At 37.3% G+C, this 27,585-nt stretch overlaps 1 protein-coding gene across 1 annotated transcript in view; it reads left to right on the plus strand.

Moving 5' to 3' along the window:
- Positions 1-27,585, plus strand: part of LOC148816084 (pappalysin-1-like) — a 208,895-nt gene that overhangs the window by 81,714 nt on the left and 99,596 nt on the right. Inside the window, exon 10 of the mRNA XM_088940554.1 lies at positions 15,302-15,498. Coding sequence (XP_088796680.1) covers positions 15,302-15,498 — 197 coding nt within the window. The remainder of the gene's footprint in view (positions 1-15,301; positions 15,499-27,585) is intronic.

The raw sequence follows: 27,585 nt of genomic DNA on the forward strand, positions 1-27,585 counted from the left end.
AGACTAGGAAGCCCTTAAGTTTAAACTGTGTACAGTTATTCTATGGTGAAAACTACACCATGAATTTCTCTGTTCATGGTGCACTGCTACTGCAGAAAGTAAGGACAGTTTGTGAACTTTACTCTCCAGATGACCTGTTGTATGTGGTGAGATCACTATGACATAAACCAAGGGGAAGAAACATTTTAAATGGTCCAGTATGTGAAAATATGGTACCTTATCTCTTCACTTTTCTTGAGGGAGATATGGATGGGATGGGAAATCTTCATTGAGCACTTTCTAAAAGTCAAGCAGTAAACATAGAATCCCAGATTGTTCTGTTTTTTTTGTGTTAGAAATAATTGTATATTATTTAACATATTTTGGATATATACAGTAATTTATAACATGTTTAATATTTTATATTGTTACATTTTACCTTTATATTTACATTTTACTTTCAAATACGTGATAAAAAAGCTCTGTTGATACTTGTTTCAATGCAAAAATAGTAGTTAAAAGAACAATTCTTTCAACATTTACATTGTGTAGAATAGATCTACTTTTCTAAAAAATGTCATAAAATGACAAAAGATCAGATTTTCATGGATTGAGTGCCTTCTTCAAGATTCACTTGGCTTAACACTGAGCAAAAATCAGGAAAGCCTATACTCATTACTTTTAAGCTTATCTCATTCAGCCCTGTGTTCTTACAGTACACTGTCATAAGCTAAAGCACATTGTCAAAAAAGCAGAAATAATTATGTTCCAAGAATGTTATAGTGTTCATTGTTTTTACTGGCACCCAAACATTTTAAGTCGTTGCATGCAATCACAATCTTTAGGCACTGTTGAAAGTTTTTCATTTTTTAAAATTCTGATGAAAAGCTGTCCTGACTTTTTCCTGTTATTTTCTTATAACTCGTAGTTATCATTAGCATTGATTTAGTTTCCGTGGCATGTACGGGTATGAGCATCTTTTTTTTTTTGTAGTAACCACACTTCAAAAATCAGAAGCTTACGAAAATCCCAAACTTGTTTGGAAACATCTTGAAAAATTTAGCGGATAATGAAGAAATGTGCTTTCCAATCTTTTTTTTTTCCCCCATTGTGAAGAAAAACATTTTGTTGTTGTGGCTTTTTCGAAAGCTGTCATGGGTCTTGGGCAGCAGGAGGTTTCGTGCATTAATCAGCTACGTGGTATATTCCTTGAGACACAGTGGAAGGGGAATGGTGAGTGATATAGTATATGAAAATGTGTCAAGCTCCTAGACAGTGCGATACAAGAGACATTGTGTCTTAACTAGAGGGCGATGGAGAGACTAGGTCCTGTTCTGCCAATTTCAGCTTTAGTAGGCCACTGGTGATCAGATCCAAAAGAGAACTGGGAACATTTTTTAATCCTGGCTGCTCCCCTGCAAGAGGACCCAGCATGTTCACCCATTAAAATTCATTCCAGATCCCTGCAGAGCCCCTCATTAAATAACATAGAAGCTAGACTGTAGTAAAAGCACTGTAAAAAGCGATGTTATTCACCACATAGCACAGTTTTGCTTTTAGATATTGAGCAAAGCAAACTGCTGCCCTCTTTTACTTGAGAGATCCCGAATTTCCAGCTATGGAAATCTTGCAAAGAATTGTGCTTATCGCTTTTGAAATCGTTCACATTTGCTCAAAGCCCAAATTTGATTAAACAAACGTTTCTTTTTGAGGCACAGAAAAAAGAATGAAATAGAAGAAATTAAATTAAACTAAAATGATTTTGCCAGTGCAAAAGTTTCCAGTAATTCATTCATATAAGCTCCTGACAGATTATATCAGACCAGGCTTGTTTACTCCACCTTGTCTATCTGGTACCTGACTTAGTCTCCTACAGCTAGCTGTGTGCTATTTCACTGACACGACATTGACACGTTCAGTGCTTGCACTGTATATCTGAATCTCGGCAGAAAAACATAATCAAATGCGGGATTTTTAACAGGCGATTGCTGAATAGTTTGAAGTTCTGTTTTATTTAATTAGGACTTCTCTCTCTCACTGTTTAGATGTTTTGCCCTCTTGGAGCATTTCTAATAGTTTCCTTGCAGTTATAGTTAAGTTAAATTGTAAACACTAAAACTTTAAAAACTGAACTTTGAAAACTAAGGAAGTATGGAATAAAAAAAAAAGTTGAAAGCTTTGCTACCATAGGCTAGATGTAGTTTTTTTTTAAATGAGTGCATGTCTGCTGGCCCTGCACTGCATATACAGTAGTATACTGTAACTGCACAGGCAACAGAACTGGCTGCACAAGAATTGTATGAATAAAATCATATGGAAGAGAACACTACTGTTTATTTTCTGTTCTACAGAATGCAATGGACACTTGATAAGTTTTTAAGCATGATCATAATTTTTATTTTAAATGTCAAGTAAATATGACATAGACAGACCTCAAAGATATAGAGCCTCACATATAATTTCTTCCAATCTAAAATGTCTTGCATGGGGATTCAGCTTAACATATTTCCACCTTGTCATCAGAATCATTCACATCACCCTGTGAAATCAAGTGAGGTGAAATCTCCACCTGTTCTGAATAAACATAAAAGAAGATTATCTCATAGATTCGGTAGTGGTTTATTAATGTTCTTCTGCTGTGCTTTTTCACTCCTCAGTAGGGATCTTAGAGAACACGTCTCTGAATATAGATGCATTCTTTTTGTATAATCTGTACAATGCAATGATAGGTCAAGTTTTTCTTTCACAAAGCTGACTTTTCACAAAAGGATTCTACCATCCTGTCTCAGACTTTTTGATTTAGAAGGAATGAGACAGCAAAACCATCATTTAAAATCCTAGTCCAGGATAGGTTTGTATGCATATGGCCTACTACAATCCCACTGTGAACAGAATTGCCCAAGTAACAGTGCAGAAATTGATTGAGAATTGCTGGGGTCAGGTGGCTTGGAATCAGGCTAGTTATCTTTGGTATACTGCACAGCCACAGTCCTTGTGACTTGTCGGGCACCTTCACCAATGGAGGCCTCTGTGTAGGTCTCAGAACCTGCTCTGTCACAGTGGAACAGAGCCCAAATTTCTTGCACACTCCCCTACTGTCAGAAGAAAGGCAAAGCATCTGCTGTTCAGTCTTGACAGAATTTGTCTGGAGCTAAAGCTCTTTCACAAGCAGGGTTGATAAGACGTGTGAATTTTCACATCGCCTTGTGTCTGTTTGAGCTGCTACCTCTCTGTAGACCCGCTGACAATTTGACTAAATGATATTACACATCTGAAGACTTTCACCCTATTTTAAGAACCTTTGCAAAACTGGTACATCCTTTAAATTCTGCATTTTATGTAATTTGAATTTAACTATTTAAGCTGGCTGAGAACCAATTCAAGTTCACAGTGACCTACGGTAGAGCAGAAATGTACTGTATTGCAGCACAGAAAGAAAACATTTTATAATTTATATTACTTAGAAGAACGTGATAGAATTAACTTAATCAAGAATCAAGCAGAAATGATTTTAACATAGTACACCCTCAGATACAAAGATGGATAGTTTCAGCTTAATCTGCAGATGATTCATTTTATTCATTCATTATTCAAAAAGTCATTAGCAGCAAATTCAAATGACTTGCAGCCAAAAACAGTAGGTGCTCCTGGAAAGTTCAATTTGCTAAAAATACTGAAATTATAAAATGGCACAGAAAACTGCAATAAATTACAAGGATACAAAGGTGTTTTTCCAAGTAAATTAACTTAATCAGTGGAGCATTTGTCTTATATGCAGAGAAGGCTAATCAATCACCAAAGAAAGATCACACTGATGAGTGCCACAGGAATCATCAGTGATAAATCTTATGGCAGAATGATAGAAGACATCAAGCTGTGGTAAATTTCAGTGGCCACTCTGTAAGAAACATACAGTAACCATGAAAATATCTGGCCCAGTAGCTAACTGATCAAGGTATTTCATAAAAGAAGGTAGGGTATCACTTTAAAACAAGCAACCCAACCATGTTGTAGAGAGTCCTATTCTCAGATTTAAAAAAGTTTTCACTTTTGTCTTTTATGTTTCCCTGTTGATTCTCAATAGGTCATGGGGAGTGACTTAGATAAGCAATGTCTTATTTTGTACCATGTACCTAAAATGGATAATATTCCAATCAAGGTCTGGTCTGAGCAGTGAATTGTACCAGTTTTACTAATTTAAACAATTAAAGTATATACTAATATTCCATTTGTCATTTCATTATTAATTAATAGCTTAGGTACTGTATTTAATCTTATTTAACAGATGTAATGAATGCCACTTCCAGAGCCACAAACTGTAGTCCTGACCCAGCGTATCATCCAGTTTAAGAGTGGGTATTTCAGTGATCTGTCACCTATTACTTGCAGCACCTCTCCAGGCTCCTAAATTGTACTAATGGTACCCTTTCGGAGAAGCCTGCTCAATCCCAGAAGTCCTTCACAGAGATTAGTCCCTAAAAGATCCAGTTCCTCTTCTGACATGGAAGAATTCAGTCCTCTATTGCACAGAGAGCTGGGACAGAAACTCCTGACAAACTCTCAAATTCTCAATTTCTCTTCCTTGACATTATAAACTCACTCATTCCCTGGCACTCAACCAGGCTCTCCCATCCATAGCCAGTCTTCCCTTGACTGAAAGAACCTGTCCAATGCCTACTTTGGGACCCCTGGCACACTCAATCAGGCTCACCCTTCCATGGCAAGTCTCCCCTGCACTGGAAGATACTGCACATATTCCTCATCTCTTCTAAGACCTACTGGCACACTTTACCTTCTGGTGTATCCCATTTCTAACTATAAACTCTAACCTCCTACACTATAAAGACTATAGAGAATTCAAACTTATCCAGGAATACAGTATACCATCTTTCTTTACTAAATCCCATGCCTAACAAAGTCCTTACAAGTCTTAATCTCTTTCCCACTTACTAAACCTGAACTTGACATAGGGCTGCTGGCTAGATGTTAAACACTCCTGCCCTACTTAACATCTCTACAATTCAGAAATCATGCATTCTCCCTGAACTACAGGAGCTTAGATACAGCCCCCTGCCCTTTCTGCCTGACTGCTGCTGCTCCAGAGGAATGTCCAATTCAGCACAGGGCCAATCAGCTGAACCCCTTTCTGCCTGTGGAATTCCATTCCAGAGAAGTCCAATCAGTCAATCAAGGCAGGTGTGTCCATTTACTGCAGAGAAGGAAGAGGCTTTAACAAAGTCTCTATGTTCCATCACAATTAGCACTTTGAACCTCAGGCCTTGAAGATTTGTTTATCTTTTTCAAATCTAATGCTGTTTAATATAGAAATTTGTCTTTTCTCACCTCGAGGTATGTAGTCAATATTTTCCGTAGTAAATACCTGAGTAACGTATTGACTTAATTTTCCTTTGCCTTTCACATGTAAATATTTCCCATTTTGAAAATGGAGGCTCTTTGCATTTCTCTTGCAGATGTAATACTGAAAGAATTGTGTATATATAATACTGAATGTTTATTGCAATATTAATTTCTTGTTAAGTGTTTTATCTTTGCTTTTTAATCATTTTACTGTGTTATGTTATAATTATAAATTCTTCTATATGGCATAACCCAGCATAGAGAATATAGACATTTAAAATTGTCTGGATCACCTTACCTCATAATTAGCTCAAGCAGTTTTTGCAAATGAATAGATGTTCCAACTTTGTATTAAGTACAAAAAACATAGTTGTTTCTAATGGAGCAGTTCAAGTAATGTTTTATTAAATAACTTACATTTTATTTTATCCGAGGCTCAAAAGAGACAAAATGCACAGAAGATCTGTTTAATTTTGAAAAAAATAAACTACAGATTAGTCATTACCAGTTAAGTATCCAGTAAGTGTAATCGGTACAGAGATGGCCCGTTGCTTGAACAATACTATTAATTTAAATGGAGAAAACATGGAAATAAAAATATCAGGGCCAAGAATGGAATCTTGTGGAACTTGTGGAATCTTTCATAGCTATCTAAGAAAGGAGTTTTTTTTTTTAATCCAAAGTATCAAAAACCATTGATAAATCTTTAGATAGCTGCACAAAAGGAATGCTGTTGAGGGGTGTTAAAATAGTATTAGAGACTTTTAAGGCTGCTGTCATGCATCCAAGAACAAATGCCAAACAAACAAAATATAATTATCTAGAAAAAAAGCATAATTGGTAGTTAACATTTCTTTTCATGATCTTAGAAAGGCAGGACAAAACGGAGATAGGTGTATAGCACATAGATAGGATCTGACTGATCACCCCATTTGAAAACAGGAAGAGCAAAGGCAGACTTGCAGTCTGCTGGTATTTCAGCTGTTTTAAAAGAGATTAAATAAGTACTGCAGGTCAACTGAGCACATATTGAATGAGCAGTGCATTTTTCATAAAATGGATCAGTTTCATCCTGACCATCAGATTAATATTATTATTGTCAATATTGCAAATAGTTCTTTGGTCAAATAGTACTTTGATTTAATAATGGGCTGTATAGCAAAAAAAAAGAAACATTTAATTTATTTTGAATTCCTTAGTATCCCCAAAACAGATTGCCAAGAGTTTTCACTGTTATGCAACTCCAAATTGTCTGTCATCTGCTTTTTCTTTGCTGACAAGGGACAATGTTGTGGATGATGACATACAGTAGGCTGTTTATTTATACACATCTGATTATAAAATTGTTATGGCATTTTTTTCTTATACAAACCTCACATACTACGTGGAAGGCATTTATAGAGGTACTGTAGTACATGTTTTACAAGTAGCTACAGTAAATAGAAATGTAATTGATGTTATGTTGAGTATGAAGTTAGAAGGCATTCTTTGGTCCTTGAGTGTTACTTTCTATCCCAGATCTACACAGAACTGTTCATCACCATCAATAAATCCAATTAATGTGGTTCATCTTCAGCAATATGCTGAAAGCGCTGTCCTTTTTTAAAAAGAATTCTAAAACGAAGCTTGAAACCATCACCAAATGCCTGATTAAGATCAGCTGTACAGTGTAAACAGGATCCCCTGCTGAAAATACCAATGGGCTGGATTTCAAAAGCCAGCATTAACACCAACAAGTGCCCATTACAATTTCATGGTTCAGTCCTAATGTTTCCATAACTGTTCTACTGGGTTAACCAAAGAGCTAAAAACACGCTTTGAAATTATGCTCCTCCCTCTGGAGGTATCTGTAAAAAAACATCATTCTTTTAAAGCCACCTTCACCTGATGACTGACTGATCGGTCCGTATCGCAGTTCCCTCCACTACAGGTGCAGAAGATATTGGAGACTATATACAGTATATACAGTATGTGCTTTTCTCATTGTTTTATTGATTTATTGATTTGAGGTGGCTTGTAATGTATAGTCTGAAGGAAAGTGCAGAAAAGAACATTTCTCTAAACAATATCAGGTAGGGAATGAAATGCATAAATGGAATAAAATACCTATATAATTAAAATAAATTTAAGAAACTTAGACGTTGAACACATCCTTAAATCTGCAAACTTTCTTATATCTTACATTTCAATTCTAGAAGTCATTGAGTAAATAGATAAAGGCAGGCTATACTTCTGAAATTCAATGTTAACTCCCAAAACCACATTATTTTCTAAAACATACTGTATGTAGTATGTCAAGATCTGCGGGCTAAATTCAAATGGAAGAGAGTACTCCACAAACTACATAAAATACCCAAATATTTGAAGATGCAAAAAGTACATGGAGTAGCCTGTCTTGAGAGATGGAATAAATTGGAAGTATAAAACTAATTTTGAACAGAGAAACGCCTTTACGGTACATCAAGAGCTGTGGGTATCTGGAACAGGCTTAAACAAGCGAGGTGGCCCAGTTGATCTCCTTTCTGTCGCTCTTCTTTAATTCTGATGTTCTAAGCTTTACAAAAGACAGAATCAAATCGAGAGAGTTTGCCTGTGGGAGAATCCTGCTGTCTTGTTAAATAAAACCAGACAAGAGCTTGGAAGACGCTAGGAAAGGGGAAGACAAGAAGAGCAGTTGAAATACAGCAGAAATGCCACCATGAGAGCCTGCAGACATTGTAAAAAATCATGGAGGCCATTTATGAAGCCACCAGAATATCATAGCATAGCTGCTACCTCTTTTAAATACTCAGGGCAGTGCTTTATTGCATCGCTTCAGGAAATATTGTGGTTCCAAAAATAATGGTTAAACAAAACCAGGAGAATTCTGTGTCTGCTCCACCCCCTTTTTCCAGTTTTCCTTATGCTTGTTCCCTGTGTAGTGATCTGCTTTGGCTATAAATATACTGAAGTAGCTTTAATGTTCATGGGAGTGAAATCATTAAAAAAAAACACAGTGCTAGCCAGTGGAACTACAAGAATGTCAACATCTAGGTGTAAAACAAATACAGTGCACAGGAAATGGAAATTAAGAATTGGATGTGCCTGTTGCACACTCTTGATTGGGAATGCAAGCCACGTGCTCTTTTGGAAGATCAATTAGTTATCAATTTTATTAATCTTTGTTCACATTATTGTAGTGAAATCATGCTAGAGGAAACCTCACTCAGAGTAATGTGATGTAGGCCTATGCCTATGTTTATCTCTGAAGAGGTGTCACTCTTGAAGAAGGCTCCAACTGAAATGTTGTATCTTTTATTTGTTTGCCTTTATGTTTCAGAGTGATATTAACCTCTGCAGGTTTCTTTTTTTTGTTAGTTCTGCCAGAATTGAGGTCATTCCATCAGCTTCTTCATCTGTGGTATTTTTATTTTGTTCCTATAAAGGAGAGGGAGGAGAAAATTAGCTGAAGAAGATGAAAATAAATGTAAAATTAGATACTTGCATGCTAATGGGGATGATGTCTTTAGGAAAGATCAAGTGGGAGAGCAGAAATGATTCACGATCCAACTTGCACAGCAAAGTTAATTTTAGGCCGTTTTTCAAATTATGTAAAAAAAAAAGAGAGTACTGTGTCTAAAAAAAGGTTGCAGTATATTTTCGTCTTGCACAGAATCCTGTGAGAAATGAATTACTGTATTGTTCATTGTTGAAGGCTGCTGTAATTAATGTCTTTACATGAGACTTGCTCATCATGACATATCATTTACATCATCAGCCTAGATCTCACATCTCTGCTTCGCTACCAGTGTTATTCTTTCAAGTGTTTGTTTACTGCAAGCAATGTTCCCTAGAGATCTGCTTGACAGGCACATTGGCCAATTTAGGCAGTACGCTTACTAAGGAGCTAATTACACATTACCTATATACCTCTGGTAATCCATCAGTTTTAGCAAATTGCTGTACAGAAGACTCAGAAAAGGTTATTAAGTTGAAATGCACCTTACAGATTTCCACATGCCAGTGTTTGGTATTTTTAAACTTTAGACCAGAAATCCTGTCTTCCTAATTTTGTTTTTGCCATGTTTCTGACTAAAATAATTCTTAACACATTAAGAATCTGATGTGGCACACCTTTGTAACTATAAGATAAATATCCAGATGGCTTCACTTCTGATTGACAGGTGTGTAGTAGGAAATTTTAATCCTGTTTGGCCTTTGACACAGCACGACATAAGATTTCTTAAAATCTTCAAATTGGAAACTTTGAATCCTCATTAGAGGTGTGTGCCAGATGTAATAAAACTAAAGTAGAAGTGTGTTTAGATCTGAGACCTGGAGGGAATTTGTTACACCAAGCAGGGGTTGTGTCTTGAACAAGCTACTTGCCATGATCTTGACACCCAGAAGGGACTGGATGAGATCTTCGATTTACCTAACCTTAGCTGCTAGAAACCAAATAAGCTAGATGGGCAAAATGACCTCATTTTTACTTTCAGATAGGTGAGCCATGTCTTAACCTGATCAAAAAGGTTATGATGTTTTTTTTTCCACAATTGCATTGAAACACTTCTTGTGTATTAAAAAGTCTACCATATACTAATTCAGTTTACTGTTGTGATACTTAATAACATTGCCTGTGGTCTTAAAGGAGTTGTACCAAAGTACAATGAACAAGAGTATCTTGTTTAGAGTAATCACTTGGTTCAAAGGAAAGTCAACGAATTTCCCAGACAGAAGTATTTTAGAGTCTTCGAAAGTTATTGATGGAAAATATACAATTGTGACATTAATTTAAAATTATTTGTACAACATTATACACACCTCAGAGGCCAAAAGTGTGTATATACAGGTATACGAATTTCAGTCTAAGGAACTGTCTTTGTGTGGTAATTAGTCGAATTTCTGGCTTTCTGTTGAGTGATTTTTGTCCCAAAGAATCACAAAGTGCTTTACATTTAGGAGAAACCCACTCTTCATCCACCACTGAAGCATAGAACACACCTGAGTGATAGCAGGTGTTATGCTTGTGTAGAGCAGCTACTCATTCATATCATTTACAGAAGTGAGAAGGTGCTTCACTAAATTGAATTAAGAAAGGACATCGGGGAGGCCAGATGATGTAAGTCCATAGTGGAAATTAGCCAGGACACTGGGGTTACAACCCCTGATCTTCCAAACTTTGCCGTGGAATCTTTAATGACCACGTAGACAACCTTGGTGTCACATTTCATCCAATGTCACTAAACACTATTTTGTTACCAATGACGCCAGTCACTATTTTGGTGTTTTGGCTTCTGAGATTGTGGACCAAAAGGAAGAGTGCTACAGTTCCTGCAGTCTACGAATACCACTTAGAACAGCAACCTGGTTTTGCTTGGGGATCTCCCATCCCAAGTTGAGGTCCGACCTTGTTTAGCTTCTGAGATCTGACCAGATCAGGCTACATAATGTTAGTGTTACTGCCAGTATGATGTTGTAAACAAAAACTCAGTAAACGAATACTTTGTTTTCATTTTTCATTGGGTAAACTGAGCTCATATACAGTCAAAACCTGTCAGTCTGATAGTAATTTTATAGCTTCCACTATGTTACTGTCTGATTTGTCAATTTTCATTAACTATTGAAGACTGAGAAAAGGTCTTAAAGATTGCAAAATGTACATTAGATTTGTATATTGTAATTTAATGAATATAAAATATACATTATTTTCTTTTAGCAGAATTTGTAAACATGCAATCAGATTATCTTCCAAAATATGATTGTATTGTATTGGATGCTCCAAAAGTGTACATATGAGTTGTAGTATTTTGTAGTGCTACAATTCTTTCCCAATTGTAGAAAACGGGACCAATGTTTTTGAAGGGCTGGGTCTGCTATGGGAGTCAAGAACAACAATAACAGGATTTGTTTCTGAGTGGGAGCTATTTCCAGTCCCACATGTCTTCTACTTGGATGCATCAGTGAGTTCTAAATGACTGAAAGGCTGAGCTATGTTTAGTGTTTTTCAGTCTTATTGCCTGTTGGGGCTGGCAGTGCTGTCACATGCTTGGCCCAGAGGGATGTGTCTTTTCCTCAGTCACTTAATGTACCAGCAATTGAAGCAAAAAGGAGATGCAGCTCTTCACGTGTTTCAACACACTCTGCCTCTCTGCTCCTCCACTGTGCTCTCCTACTCGGAGCTGGGGGAGCTGACTGTGACAGTTACGTTATCCGTGTGCAGTATTTGTAAAATAAATTCCCCACTTGCTTTTTCGTCTTTGCGTACAAGCGATTAATTTAGCGGTGTGAGAACAAATTGGAACAGATGCAGCTGTGATGACACTGGGATCTTCAAAATAACACCTGATGCAGGTGATGATGGCTGATGGCATTCTCTTAATTTGATCTAGACTTGCCTGTGACAAATGAGTTAAACCTCTGGCCTCAGGAAGGCAGGTTTTAGAATTAGAAAGTGGGGAAGTACTTCCTAAAGCACAGAAATGCCTTCCTTTTCAGCTGGGAGCTGTTTTCTCTATCAGTCCTTTTGGGAAGACGCCTTCAGATCTGATTTCTTATCTAATAACTAAACCGGTCCCACTTCCTAAAGTCTCACCAGACCAGAATTCAACATGATCAGATTTAGTTTGTGTGTTCCATCACTATTTAGAATTGCTAGTTCTTCTGTACTTCTCAGTAGCCCACACCAGGCTTCTTATCAGCTTAAAGAAACAAATACCCTGTGAATTTTGCCCCCTTTTGTCACATTGACTTAATACATAAACACTAACAAGGAGGTGAAACTTGAAGAGATTACTTCATAAATTGCTTAGAAAATAATCAAATATCGAATCTCCAAGCTGCTGTGCAAACATTGAAGGGTTAATCGTGGGTAATAGATTGGTTACCTCCATGTACTGGGCCAGCTGTTGATTCTGATTGTCATAACCTGTGTTCTCCACCCTCAACGTGAAAACAATACCAAAATATCTCAACACGAGACGCAACAGCTGCTTGCAAGCAGCTTCTTTGGTAGTCATCTAGACACAAAGTGTTTTTGCTGGGTTCATGTTGACATTGGATGAATACCTAAGCAAACACGCATGGACACAAATAGAGCCTGCTTTTTGGCTTTTCTTTTTGTTTGCTATCTTGACTTTTTTTTTGCAAGACACGCAATTTAATAATGAAGTGTCAATCACCACGAGGTGTTTAAAAACAGGAAGGCAGGAGCAGAGCGGCTCAACAGCATTCCAGGCTCAGAAAGTGCCTTGTTCTTCCTTTGATTTAAACCAGATTGTCGGGCTCGGAGGATGCACCCTGTTTTTACACCAGTGGGTAGGTATCAGTGCATTACACAGGGGGGAAAGACTGCCGTCTCTGATAAGTTGACATCCTGCTAACATGTTTCCTGCATGTCCTTTGGAGTTCATGGGTTCTTTTTCTTTTGGGGAGATGCGTCCACTTTCTCAGCAGGTGACGGCATTGTTAGATTTAAAAAAAAAAACACTGCTGCCTGGCAGCTTCTTCCTTGAAAGCTGACTGACTGTCAATGTGTGTATATATAGCTGACACCTCGGGATCCAGGAGCTCGGCAGTAGGAAAAAATAAAGCTGTTCATGCTTCGCGCTGTGCTTTTGGAATGGCATTGTTTTGTTTTACTTTTCTCTACCGTGCGATTGCAAAGTCATGCACTTTCGTTTCTTCTTTTTTCAAAAAGAGAATCGAAACACTTCGTTATCATAGGTGATTTACGGAATTCCATTTCATTTGTGTTTTTCGCTTTTCATTTCTTTGTGGACAAATACCTTTGGCTTCAAACGACTAAGTGGAATGATGGAAATTTTACCCACGTCCATTTAGGTCTCTAGCCTTTGTAGAAGCCGATGCGTTCTGTCATCATAAAGAATGAGTTGTTTAGTAGATACAGCTCTAAAATACCTGTTTATATAAATGACAAAAACAATTTGTGTGCTGTTTAAAATCAATTTTAACACGACTCATTTCCTGAATTCCCTTTTTGCTGACAGTTTTTTGTTTCTTTTTAGGGTCAGTGTTTTTCATAGTCACAGAAGGGATATTTGGTGACCTGTAATTTGTTGGGTGGTATTTGCAGAATAAAAAATGAAAAGGAGAATTGCAAACCAAATTAATTTGTTGATGGACAATACATGTCTGGATTTTTTTTTTTATCCCCTATGTTGTTGTTTTGTTTTACCTGTTTATCATGCTGCTTAGCAACTCTTTAGATAAGCACATCACTGGAAACAGGTTTTATCGATATTTTTGATTTTTTCTTTGCTGTATGTCAAAAATACCGCTTTTCTTCATACATACAATCCTATATTTAAGGAAGCTAATTGAACCAACCGCTCTGAAAAGTAGCATTTAGGAATGTTTCTGCTTTGACCTGGGTGAACCTTCTTTGGCATTTAAAATAGCTGCAGCTCCACTGCTTCTCCCTTTTTTTCACATACATCCCCTCCCCAAATTAACGTTTACTTACGTACTTTTAGCATTGTATATCGGTGTTCAAAGCTCAAACCTGCAGTTTGTATTTCCAGTTGTTTTTTACCTGCGTGTTAATTGTATCAAATCCTATCATTCATTTATGCATCAATAGACACAAGTGTCTTGCATAAACAATCCATATCCTGATTTAACCCTTTAAATTGATACTGTGGACTATGATATTTACTGTATTTGGTGCAAATGTTATTGTAAAGCTTTGAAGCAAATAATAACTTGAGCTCTGTAGATCTCCCAATATAGTAAGCTGGTTCAGCAAAACACTGTATTGTAAAAAAAGGATGTGAATGGTTAGGGCCATTAAACAACAGATGTTACAGATAAAATCTTTAAAGGCTTTAACATTGTGTTGAAAGGCTGCGCCCTCTGGAATAGCATATGCTGAAGCTAGTGCCTGCCACTGAATACTGACTGCAAATTGATAATACAGACATTTACACACGAAGGAGACAGACTTTTTATTCAATGCTGGAACAGCCACTCAAAGACAATCAATGAATTTTGAAAATGTTTTAGGAAAGCAGGGCAAAACACCATGCAGTGTGTCAAGAACAATTTCGGCTTTTGCTCTTTGTCATGTAATCCGTATTTGGCTCAAAAATGCTTTTTTTAGTCATTTATTTCTGGTCCTGGTAAGAGTGAAAATAACTATCGGCAATTAATTTTAAGATTTTTCGAAGTATAGTTTATGCCGAGTGCATGTTTTTTCTTCTTTGAGAAAAAATACAATGAACAGTTTATTTCTGCTTTTTATTCCTCCTTTAAACTACTTTCTTAAAAGATTCCTCTCCTCAGATCTCTATGTACAGTACTTTATCTTTACTACAACTAAAATCTTGAATGGCATTTTTATATTGTAATTACAGTTATTCAAATCAAACAGTTTTTCTGAATTAACCTTAAATTGTATGTCCAGCATGGCTAATAAAAGGGTTTGATCACTGACAGAATTTCTTATCCAAGTTATCTCATGGATAATTCTGTAAATGAAGGCTTCAGAATTAGGTGGAAGTTAGTTACCTGTTTGTAATGAAATGCTTTGAGTAGATCCTGTTTACTGCAGTCCAGCAGAGACTGATGTTTCCGTCTTTAAGTTCCAGCTGCTCTGACACAGACCATGAAGAGGTATTTCAGTCAGAATAGGCTTCTAGCTGTTACCAGTGTAGAAATTAACGTTCATGTGTCCGCAGCCTAAGTCAGTGTTTGCAATGAGTCTAAGCTCCTGCCTAGCTTCCTCTGTATGTCTGCTCCCTAGGTCACAGGTACCCAAATTACTGAACTTCTAACTAATCGTGCTTTGCCGCAGCTTCGTAACTCATGGAGTTTTTTTTATAGTGTCTATGATTTCAAATTGGACAAATGAAAAAGTCATCTCTTGGTTTTGTCAGAAGGTAGTGCTTACTGTCACATGTGTGCCATAGTGTAACTCACTCCCAGCAAGGTCTGAAAGTGTTGTTTTTCTCTTGTTTCCCCACAGACGAGCCCAGCCTGTGCTATTACTACGATGGAGATGGGGTCTGCGAGGACTTTGAGAGAGAGAAAAGCGTGCAGGATTGTGGGCTCTACACTCCCAGTGGATTCCTGGATCAGTGGGCCACAGCTGTGGAAGTCTCCCATGAAGAAAGCATGCATTGCCCAGCAGATGTAGTTGTGGGCTACCCCGCGGCAACCAAAGTAAGATCCAGAGTGCATGTTTTTTTTGTCTTGGCCTCAGTCATTTCTTCTGCTATTTTCCTATTATTATATAGCTTAGGTAGTTGCCAGGTCCATACTTTGTCATGTGCTTTTCAAGCCCATCGTTTATCGTTTGCACTGTGACCTCTGTATGTCCAGTTTGTGTAAAAACGATAACATTCTGCCATGTCTCCAAAAGTCTCAAAGAGCTAATGAGTGCAGATGAGTTCTTCATTTAGCCTTACTTAGGAAAAGTCGAGTACCAGCTCAGCACATTGATTAATGCTTTGTAAATGTGACACAAACCAAGACCATAAAATTTGTTAAGATATGTTTCTCTCTGGGGTCTGTCTGTCTGGCTTGGGAAGCATGCAGCATGGACATCTGTGGTTTACATAATAGCACATTCTTGTTTTGTCATATTGGGCATCACTTCTGAATATTGGATCCTCAGTTCTGCTGACTTTAGTCCTGACTTGATCCTGCAATTCTCTTAGCACTGTAATTTCTCTTTCAAAGAAATGTGCATATTTGTTTTGGAGTTGCAATAAATAATAAGAGAACACATAAAAACCTCTATGTGCAGGTGCACAATTTAAAACGTATAAAATTCACAGCTTGATTTCCAAGTAACATGCAATAACGCTAGCAATCTGGACACATTTGGATTAAATATTTAAATCGCCCTCATCTTTTCTCTTTAAATTCCACAGTTTTAGAATATAACCAAGACAGTAAATATGCTGGAGACTAACGTGTCTACATGTTACAACTATACAATTTAATATTTATACAGAAGAAATCAAATCATTTTTCACCGTTGCAGTCACATCAAATGGTCAAAGTCACAATGCTTCATATAGTATCTTAAAAAAGTCAAAAAGCCTATGTTGAATATGTAGGCAAAATTTAGAGGTATGATTAAAGAAAATGTAAGATATCTATGCCAAATGTATACACTATGCCACCTATTAATTTCACCTTAGGTATACTTTGCAATTTGATTTATTTATTATTTCATAGTTTTTCTAACCCTGCTGTCTCCAGGCGCCTTATGGATTCTATTCCTGAAAGCCACTTGGGCACTTAAATTGAGTACATCACTGAATTAATCATGCACTACCAACTTCTATGGCATTACAACAGCTGCTTGGTTTAAAATACAAAACTCAGTAGGCTATAGTAAAAAAAAAAAAACAGAACATTTGATGTATGTGATTGATTTCTTTACCAGGAGGAGAAGTTTCTTTGCTATAGCTGAAGAACGAAATGTACAGTATCAAAGTCGAAATGTATCAAAATAGGATTTGTCTTCCTTTAATTTAATATTTTGAAATCGAATACCATCAGAAGTATTCTAATTTGGTTTAAAATACTGATAATGGCTGCTGATGGAATTATTTCTATCTAATACAACACAATTGTGCATGTGTTTCTGCGGGTTGACTCTTATTCTGTTCACCTAAAGCACATAAACAACAGGGCACTACAATCTCAATATGTTTAGACAAGAGGAGTAAAACAAAAGATAAAAAGCGATAGTCAGCGATGAATTAAAAAAAAAATCTGAAAAGTTCTGTGCGTGTTTACAAAACGGGAAATACCACATGGGCAGGGGGATCAAGGCCTGAAAGGGATTATTTGTTGCGGTTTTTTTTTTTGTAAGTACAGTTTTTTACATGTGGACCAGATGTCGACAAGAGAAACATGCTCAGTATTTAGTCGCCTGACACAGGATGACCTTGTGTTGATTACGAGGCAGTGAAAGCAGTGTCAAAGACCGTAGCAGTATTGCAGGTGACAGCCAGGCCTCCAGTCTGTGATAGGCAGCACTTCTACAAAGCTATGAAATGTGCAGGAGAAATGTTTTCCCCACTTGCAGTGACGAGACCTGTAAGCCATAGCAGGCTTATCTGTAGGGAAAGGCTTTTTTACAGTATTAAGAAGGATAATGTAGAGGCAGATGTTTCTTCTGTTCTTGATGTTGTTCACAAAGGCTGTCTGAAAGAGTAGAAGACCAGGTATTCAACAGTCTGACTGGCACAGACTGACCGTAGAACAGATTAGTAGGTTTAACCATTAGCATTCTTTTTAACTTACTTTAACTTAGTCCCATTTGAAATAGTAACATGGATGGTCATTTCTGTAAGAGCTCAGCATTAAAACTTTACTCATGAATTAAGATGGGCTGCAAATTGGAATGATATACTGTAGCCGCTAAGAAATGGCAAATTATTAAAATATACTGTAGGCCTTCATTACACATTTAAACATCTAAAGTGGACTAAGAGTTCAAAGAAGTACCCACAATGCTCTCTGTTCGAAAATATGTTTAGGACTGAAAATTAAATGTAGTGCACTGTGGCATTTAATTATACTTTTAAAAATGTGAGTTTCATTGCATTATGATTTGGATTTTAAACGCAAGTTATTTTGTTTAACATTATGTTTACGGTTTGTATAATCACATATTTTAGCAGTTCACTTCTCATACAATTACAAAATACTGGTACATTTTACTCATGAAGAAGTCTCTTTCCACATTTTACTGTGGTCCTTTCTTACAATTTTTAAATTGTAAGAGCAACTGACCATGCAGATAATACCAACTAATATATACAGTAGGTCAACTGTAACTAGAATTGCATTTTTTGTTTTCTTATTAACCCTGAAGCTGGGTTTGTGTTTGATTAATTTAAGTTTGTTAATTGTTTTTTTTCCTAATGTGGTGCTTACAAAATGCAAAAAACAAGCACCTAGCTGGAGATGTGTTTTGTCAAAAAGCATCTCCAGTTTGATATATTGATAATAATATTTTAAGGTGTTTTATAAAACATCAGCAGTGCCTTTCATTAACAAAAATGCAATAAATATAGATGTAATGTTTTATTTAGGTTATTTTAATATGTGAGAGCCTAAATGATTGTGGCAACTTCAATTGAGATGAGCTGAGACCTCAGGTTTTGGTTTGGGCAATGTGAAAGGAGGAGTGAATGAGTGGTCTTTCTATAATGACATGTCCCAGAACTTTCAGTCTATTAATAGCTATTTCATTGGTTTTAATTACATAACCAGAAAACATTATGAACCTTCTACCTTTCTTTCACCCCATTTTCTGCAAATATTTCAGCTCCAGTTCCAGTTAATGGGAAGCAGGTGGTATTCATGCCTGTGACAACATCCTTGATGGTTTGCGATTGATGGCCACTGTGCATTCCCGACATTGAACTACCAGGTTACCTCACCTGGCTGGATTTAGAGAATGGTGATCTGGCAGGAAAGAGTGACATTGTGCTGTCATTTCCCTCTGCAAATGGAAAATGTGGGGCTTTTTTAGGCTGTCACGTTACATAGGCATCCATCTCGTGAGGATGACTGCATGGAAAAAATCAGATAATTATAGAAAATACATGGAGTAGCTGAAACATTTTGAGCGCAGGGGAGACTGACCAGGCAGTTCATTGTGCCTCAGCTTATACAGAGTTCTGTGTAAATGTTATCATGTCGTGCCCCAGGGTGAAAGGTTTCTGTTACATGATACAGCCTTGTCGCAAATCTAGCACCATAAACAGCCAGACTCAATTATCATGACTGGGCATTTTATTCGGACAGACTTAGTTCTCTGATGTAGAGATTTACTGCTCTCTAGGAGTGGACGAGGGGTGCTTTTCAACCAGAGACACTTGAGGACAAGATATCAAAACATGTTAGGGGGCTTATGAGAAAGCCGGAGCTCTTTTCAAAACCACTACAGTTGGTATTTTGTGAGTGAGTGGCTGGGGGGCAAATCTTGAACTACTACCAAATGACATGAGTCGTGTGATAATATTTCTCAAGATCAATGAGCAACTGTGCCTTCTGCCTCTTGATTTGCTTCCCACCTCCTTCAAGTTTCAAATTGGGCAACCTGCTTGTATTCTGTCAATCAAACGGGACGTGTTTCAGTTTGGGAATGTGGTAGTCAGCTAGCTGGCTTCAAAAACACTACTTCTGTTCCTTTGATGTTCTTTCACTTTGTATGTTATTGGTAGCTGTGACAGCACCGGATGTTAAAGCCACAGGGATGTTAGTAGCTCAGTATCCCAATAAATTGCATTCAGGAGCTCAGGGAGAATATTGTGAGAGCTTCTGCCGACATCTGTTTTTAATGATAAACTGGGGTGTGGACATGATTTTTCATTTTCGTGCTTGTGAGAAAACGGTCACAGACGCCTCATGTCCTGCATTGGGTCTGTGATGTAGGAATTATGCGTATTCTGTGGATAGATATATTGCATCCAGTTTTTAAGGGGTTTCTTCTGCTGTGGACTGAAGTTTGTCTTCACTTTCTCCCATTTACTAAAATCCATTATATTTGAAATGAAAGGATTGTTTTGGATTTCTCAAAAGAATATTTTGGCTTACCAAAGGCAGTGTCACAGAGAAATCGGTTTATGAGAATACATTGGTCCTTGGAAAATTAATTTAAGCAGGTGATTCTTAAAGCCTCCTTTCAAAGAATAAGTGTAAATGCTAACAGGCTTTTTTCATTTGAGAAATGTCTTATTTACTGTCGCTAAATGCTTTTAATTTTAAATGTTTAACATTGAACAGAATCATACCACAGTGATCATAGTGCAGTAATAATAATTAATTTTTATTATAGGCAATTACTGTACAGCTACAGTAATTGTAGCATAGTGAACTGGAAAACATTTTACATTTTGGATTGTGACTTTTTCTGTTGATTAAGAATTCCCTTTTCTTAACAAGCATTGAAGAGGCGAACAGAACAGTAACTATCTCTATGGACTACATCCTGTCTTGTTTATTGTCTGATTTAAATGTGAGAGTGATGTTAGCTTGAAAGTAAATTCCACTTTCATCGGCAGTCCAGATATCTTCTTGAAGTTGCATCTCTTTTAAATGCATTGCTTTTTCTTACCCTACCGTGAGCATCTCTGTCTTTGGCTGCATTTTCCTGTAACTAACCCCTCATGTTTTTAAAGCAGGCATTCCTGCGCTGGCCTTTAAGTCACTCATACCCAGGCCACCGCCAGTTCCTCTGTTTTCTGCAACACCACAGTCCACTGAGGAGGCATTTTGTTCTGGTGTTTGTGATCTCCTTAATAAGTGCTGCCTTGAGTGCCTGCCTGCATTCTTTTTCTGTCTCCTTCGATTTTCAATATGCTTCCTCTGGCTGTGGGAGTCTCGGGCAACATAGGCAGTGGAATGTGCAGTTTCTCAGCTGCATCTATTCAACTGGTCTTAGAGAGATTCAAGAAGGCTGCATTTCTGCAGGGAGTATCTTGTTTTTACCATCATGTTTTCTTCCACGTGAATAGGATAACGTTTTTCCAATATGCAGATTATACTGTATGTACTAGGAGCCAAATAAGATGTGGTACATGCATGAGCAGACTCGTAACGGCTTCATTGGCTTACTTTGTGTCATTGAACTCATTTGAATATCACTGTATACAGTAGTGAGGTTAAGCCAAACCTTTTAGGAAGGGAATTTAAACCATGGTATGGGAATGGTTTTGTCCCAGTGCTTTTGTTTACTATGCGAGCTCAAAAATACACTGGTTTGTTCTTACAGTATATCAGTGATTCTTATAGGCAAAGACAGTACTTCATTTCTCAGTAAGGCTTCCTTATTTCTTATTCCTTATTCCTTATTTTTGATGGACTCAGCGGTACCAAAATGACTTCACTTTAAACTTCTCACGATGAGATGAAAATTTACTGACATAAAGGTATCCCAGTGTTTACTTTCCAAAGAACAATTTTTTAACGGTAGCCTGCTTTAAAAATTCTGATTCGTAGGGATGGGGATAAAAAGAACAATGTATATTTACAAAATAAAGTGTCATTAAATTGAGTTGCAATTTTTATGGGTTATTCAGTATTTCTTCTGTAATTTACTGCATTTGAAAAGAATACTGCTAGTTAATGTGCAGTACCATAAAATATTGCTCTTTAAAATACACCATACCCAAGCAGTATGTACTATGATGTGTAATTTATTCATTTTTAAATGTAACAGAATTAACGCAAAGTTCATGTCAGGGGAGCATTTTGCCTCGGTGGCCTGGCACTTAACATTGTAATTGTTTATGTGCCTGTAATAAATCTGAATGATCTGAATTCAAAATATTAGATGGCGCCCTTTTCTGTGTATGTTAATAAATCATTGTATTTACATTAACTGCTTTGAGCGGATTTCAAAGTTTTCAAATTTGCAGAGGTTATTCCTGGGTCAAAATGTTTTCGACGGTATAGAGCTCCTTCTAAGAACCCCATGCTAAGACCATTTTACACTTGCAGTATGAACCTTGGAAGTGGTGTCTCTGAGGTTAAAAATCACAGTATTTCAAGAACAAGTCTTTTACTGTACCTAAACGATTTAAATGTATTGTATGTTATCTCTGATGCATCTTTTTTTTAATTGTTACCTTAGTTTTAAATTAAATTTTGTTATTCTTGATTTAACAAGTGCTGATTTTAGCTGCTATTGGGCACTCGGTCTCCTTGGCTGAAATAGCTGTGAAGCGGTTAAGAGCAGAGGGCAGTGTTTCTTCCTAGCTGAGGTAATGAAGTGGCTGTGAAGGGCCTCCTCTGGAGTCCGAGCTGCAGGTGTGTACTGTATGCGATAGCCACTCCCCCCCTCTGACATAACTCTTTTGCCTCTGCAAACACTCACAGCTGTAAATCTGTGCAAACATTTCAGCCCTTTATTTTTACTCTGATGTTCAAGGTTAAAGCGATTTCAAGGCTACATTCTCAAAGCACTCATTTGTGAGTGTCCATCTTGCACAAGCTGCTTTTTTCTCTTTCTACCGAGATAGGAGAGGAGGTTTAAAAACATCATTTGCGTATAATATTTCTTGACTTGATTCCTTGTGAACCCCTTTTTTATTAAAACTTTCTGGTCTTTTCTAAACTTGTTTTTACTCAACAGCACCATTTTCTTAAAAAGCATAATTCTGTCATGAACTCTAGAAGTTGTCTTTTTGTCAGTTTCAGAATTTCACCAGGCCTGTGTGGCGGAGTTTAATGTTGTCACAACCCAAAGCCCATTACAAGCCCTCACGTTTCAAAGAATCCCCCAGAAGTAATGTTTCTACCCTTGTTTACTTATGGTAATGCTGGCCTTTCCTTTAATGGATCCCTGAAAGGCGGGCTTGTTCCAGTGTTTCTGTGACTGCTGAAAGACGGGGGGGCCCCATCTACTGTACGTGCAGCGCGTGCTTGAATAGCTGGGACAAGTCCTTCCATCTTGGGCAAGCTGTGGTTCAGACCCTGACACACTCAGGGCTTATGGGTGTTGAGCGGGCGTGGATATCGATCCTGTAGTGACAGGTCCCTGAGAAATTAAACTTAAACTTCACTTGGTGGAGGTGGCTTCCCAGAATTCTCTCACCCTTTCAGTTAGAAGATGAGTGGAATCTCTATAAGTGAAGATTATCCTTCTCCAAAACATACAGTACCAAACTGCAATCTGTCAACATGCAAGAAGTCCCATGGCTCTGTCTCTCTGTGGTCAAAGTATTGTAGTTTTTATGTTTCAGTGTTTTGCATTCCTTTTCAGCCTTGTACCAGGATATTGTGATACATTTGCCAGGAATGTTAGTCTATATTTGACTAAAGTATTAAGAGGGACAAACATTGTGTAGCTGTAGTATCACTGTAGTTTCTCTACTGTACATATTTGAAATAACAGACCAGTTAAGTGTAACGGACATGTTCTTGGTTAGATAAATACATTGTTTACTCCGTATTTATGTTTTGTTTGTTTCTTGCATAAAGCATTCATACATTCATCTCAGCAAGATCTTTCTCAGGACTTATCCTACTGTGTTACCTGAGCTCTAAAATAGTTCACCTACTTTAAGCAAAGCACATGCCTAGTGTGTATTATAATTAATCACAGCAAGAGTTTAGGAGACTGGAAATTTTCGGTGCTGAAATTATATCATCACTGTAGGGTAATTAATATCCTTCTTTGGTTCTACAATGTGTTTTCCATATGTGTTCTTTAAAATATTCACCATGCCTGCTACCATTATAGACAAATTATGTATTAAAGTCTGTATCTTTGTGGTTTGTATTTTCTGAAGCCTGGCACATTCCACATTAACAATTCATTTTGCCAACATATGAATTTCAGGAACTTGAAATATTTTGTTTCCGTTGACTGTCAAAAAATAAAAAAGCGCAGCACAAAAATGAAGCTCTCACAAGGAAGTTCTGGTCCACTGGCAGTAGCTGGACAGTCAGTTTTCTGTATGGCAGGTCCCAAATAAATCATTTGCAGATAGTGCAAATGTTACTCTTCTAATAATGTTTGTGAGTAAAGTTTATATGTCGAACATTCCATTTAAAAATTAAATTCTGCTGTTGTATGGCAGTTCAGTGGTTAGCATTGCTGCCTCGTAGAGCTTGGGCCCTGTGTTAAATGGGATGTTCTCCCACAGTACTAAAACATACTGGTAGGGTAATTGGCTTCTAGGAGACTTGGCCCTAGTGTGGGTGTGTGTGTGTGTCTGTCTGCTCTGCAATGGACTGGCGTCCTGTCCAGGGTGTAACCCGCCTTGCACCCATTGCTTGCCAGGATAGCGGCTCTCCCACAACCCAGAATTGGATGAAGCAGTTAGAGAATGTATGGATAAGTAGTTCAAGTAGGGAGCTGCGTCCGCATGCGTAGGCTGCAAAAGGAACAAGTACAAGGTTTATTCCATGCTGAAAAGAGGAGGAAAGAAACACAATGTTTCGGCTGTGGAGCCTTCTTTGCACGTGAAGACCCTAAGAAGGCTCTGCAGCTGAAACATTGCTTCTTTTCTTCTCTTTACAGCGTGGAATAAACCTTTACTTGTTCCTTTGCAGCCTCTGCATGCTGACACAGCAACCCACATTGTCAATCACCCACTTTGACTTAACTGTATTATTGTAATTAAATAATGAATAAAAAAACAAATGTTATTTTTGTATGATTCAGGGAACTAAGTAGCTCAGTCTGGAAAGGAAAGTAGTTTTCATCAGCTGAATAACTGAGCAGGACTGTACAAATACTGTACCTGGGCCTACTGACTGAAGCTCAAAATACATTTAATCCTCCCGGTTTTCTGCAGCTTGTACACTGTGTTGTCTAAATCACTCTTAAGCTTTTTCATACCACAGCCCACATGAAAACCAAAAATTTAAACCTGTATTGTAGCCCATATTCTTTTCCATTCAGAGCTGCACAATACTCACTCCTTCACTGAGCTTCTCTGCCTGTTGTGCTGTAGGGATATTATAAAGTCTTTGCAAGGCTCTTAAAATGCTGTGACCTCAGCCGCCCCTATGCAAAACCGACTTCCCTCACTTTCTCTTTGCCATGCTTGCTATGTGTGTGACACTTTGTTTTGAATGTGGTATACCACTGCATATGCTTTATAAAAGGATAGCTAGTTATTATCACAGACAACATCTCCCCTTTTCTACATTCTCAACATTTTTCTTCTGCCTCTCAAACCAGATTTAATTGTACAGCATGCCATGTCTTCTCTTCTGTTATTGTCAGTAAATCAATTATAACAGGTTGTTCTCTGGTCATTGGAATAATATAGTCATGTGATACAAATAGCGCTTCATGGGTCCTGTGGTCACAGAGATTACTGCCTTTTCTGAACCTACTGCTAAAGAAAAGTATAATGTACAGTTGCCCTGCCAAGCCCTTAATCGGGTAAAAATTATGTCACGCATCATGCTAGCCTTGTACTCAAGAAGAAAAATATACATACAAGCACTGTATGTAACAGCTGATGTGTCTGTGGTCACCTTTTTGTAAACCAAGTAGCAATTACCCAACCAAGAAAGACACTCCATTCATCTACCCTTTCAGATTTGCAGGATTGTTGCGTGATTTGGGACTAATTTTGGTCATTTACCAATCCCCACATACTGTAGGCTGAGATGGGCTAAGTATATGTAAAACAATTACACACACTATTTTGCTCTGTAATTGTGATATAAACATTTTGTGGTTGGAATATGGTATTTGACAGAGAACTTGAAGGGTAATCAGAGGGTTTTTTGAAGACCGTTTAAAAAAAAAACTGGTTAGCAGCATTGCGTATTTTTAAAAGGCTTGAAAAATTATATCTTTATAGCCGTTTTAGCTGTCAATTGCCTTTCCATTAATTTTTCTTCAAAGGCCTTTTTCTCTGAAGTGCATTGATTTAGAGGGCTAAAAGAAAGCATTAAGACAGGATAAGTTATGTGGATGATTTTGGCAGTTCAGCCCCAACAAATCAATCTTTCTGCATTTTAATGTACTAATTGGCTGTACAGCCGTTCCAGAAGGGCATACTTGTGCTGTTTTTATTAAAAACACACGGTTTCTTAACTTCGGCAGGAGGAAATTGTACTCTTTAGTTTAAATACAGATAGAATATTGATGTAATTAATGACTAAACACAGGGATACCAGACAGCACTGTCAATGGAGCTCCTAAGTAGTTCAGATTGGTCCTGTTACTCTCAGATGATAGTTAATTTGTGTGTTTGCAAAGGTTTTGGTAAAAGATGCATCATTCCACCCACTGATATGTAGTGTATTTGCATTAAAGGCTTACATGGTAGGAAGCACTTCAGATAACAAATGTTCAGTGTCTAGTGAAATTCTATAATCTATAAGCTGAACACGTTTAAGTAGAAAGAACCCAGTCCTGTTTCTGTAAAGTTGTCTCATCTGATTATACACTTTACAACAACAAAACAAAGACAATATATTACCTGAAATTACACTTATATAATTTACATTATATATACAGTGTTTACTGTATAACTTCATTATAATGAAGAGGATATTAAACTTTATGAAACAGGATGTAAATCACACACTTTTTCAAGGACTCTTGTAAATTATAGTTCAGTAGGTGGTGATTTATTGCTTTTAATTTCAGGTTAAGAAACAGTGTAGGAGGTGTTACTGAGATCACATTTTTACAATTTCAGTTTTAAAAACCACACTTTCAGGATATTAACTAAGATGTGGATCGTTTTCCAATTTATAAATAACTTTTGAAGAAGGAGAGGAAGACTACATGTGGCTCAGTAGCATTCATTACAGGAAGACTAAGAGCTAATGTACACAGGGTGAATTATGTGGACAGGATTCCCGAATTAACTTTGAATTGACTTTGATGTGCTAGTGGCAGCGGACAGGCTAAAAGCCCCATACAAACTAACCGAGTAGGTAAAGAAAGAAAAATATTTCTAAGCTGAAGGTAAACATATTTAGAAAAAAAAGCATTAAATAGCACATTCCTTTTCATTCTTTGAAGTATAAATAAAGTAATTCAGCTGCAATAATTAATTTAAAAGGCTTGATATCAAGATTACATACTGCATAGTTTGGTTGTAGATTACAGTAGTTGTGTCATCTAGGGACTTTAAGTCACCACTACAACAGCTGAATATATATGTCATGGTAGTAATCGCAGACAGAGCAGATAACCATGTAAGCACCTCCTTACAAATTGCAAATAATTATTAGCACATGATGCCTGCTGCAGCTTTAAATAAAAAGGATATGCAGACACTTTATTTGGAAGTCCATTGCAAACTAAATTATCCTAAAGAGTGTCATTTCAGAGATTTTGGCCATTGAAGGAGTTACTGGCAGGCAAAGTACATTGCAAAATAAGTTATGCTGGTGAAAACATGGAAACAATCACCAACTCTTTTGTCACCAGTCCCAGTAGCAATGGGTCTCACAAACAAAGACCGATACAGTAACCATTTTGTAAAGTCCAAAAAAAAGTTCCTTTTTTTTTTTGCATTATTCAATAAAATGTTTGTCCTCGTTGACCTACCAGTCTATGACGTTACTCCTAAGGAACATTGAAGTGGAAGAATTACATTAAATAAAGTTTTACTGTGATCGTTTCTGATTTGTGTACATTTGCTGTTGTGGGAAAACAGCTGGTTGTGGGTCAGGTGCCTTGTTTAGATATTAATAACAGGTGCCACATGCAGCTGGCAGGGAACTTTTCTCTTCGACTTTTTCGGAAAACATGAAGGACCCCCAAAAAAGTCCGGGCATTTGCCAATGTAAAAA

The sequence above is a fragment of the Atractosteus spatula genome, chromosome 23 (genome assembly GCF_055471065.1).
Source record: "Atractosteus spatula isolate fAtrSpa1 chromosome 23, fAtrSpa1.hap1, whole genome shotgun sequence".
NCBI classification, from domain to species: domain Eukaryota; kingdom Metazoa; phylum Chordata; class Actinopteri; order Semionotiformes; family Lepisosteidae; genus Atractosteus; species Atractosteus spatula.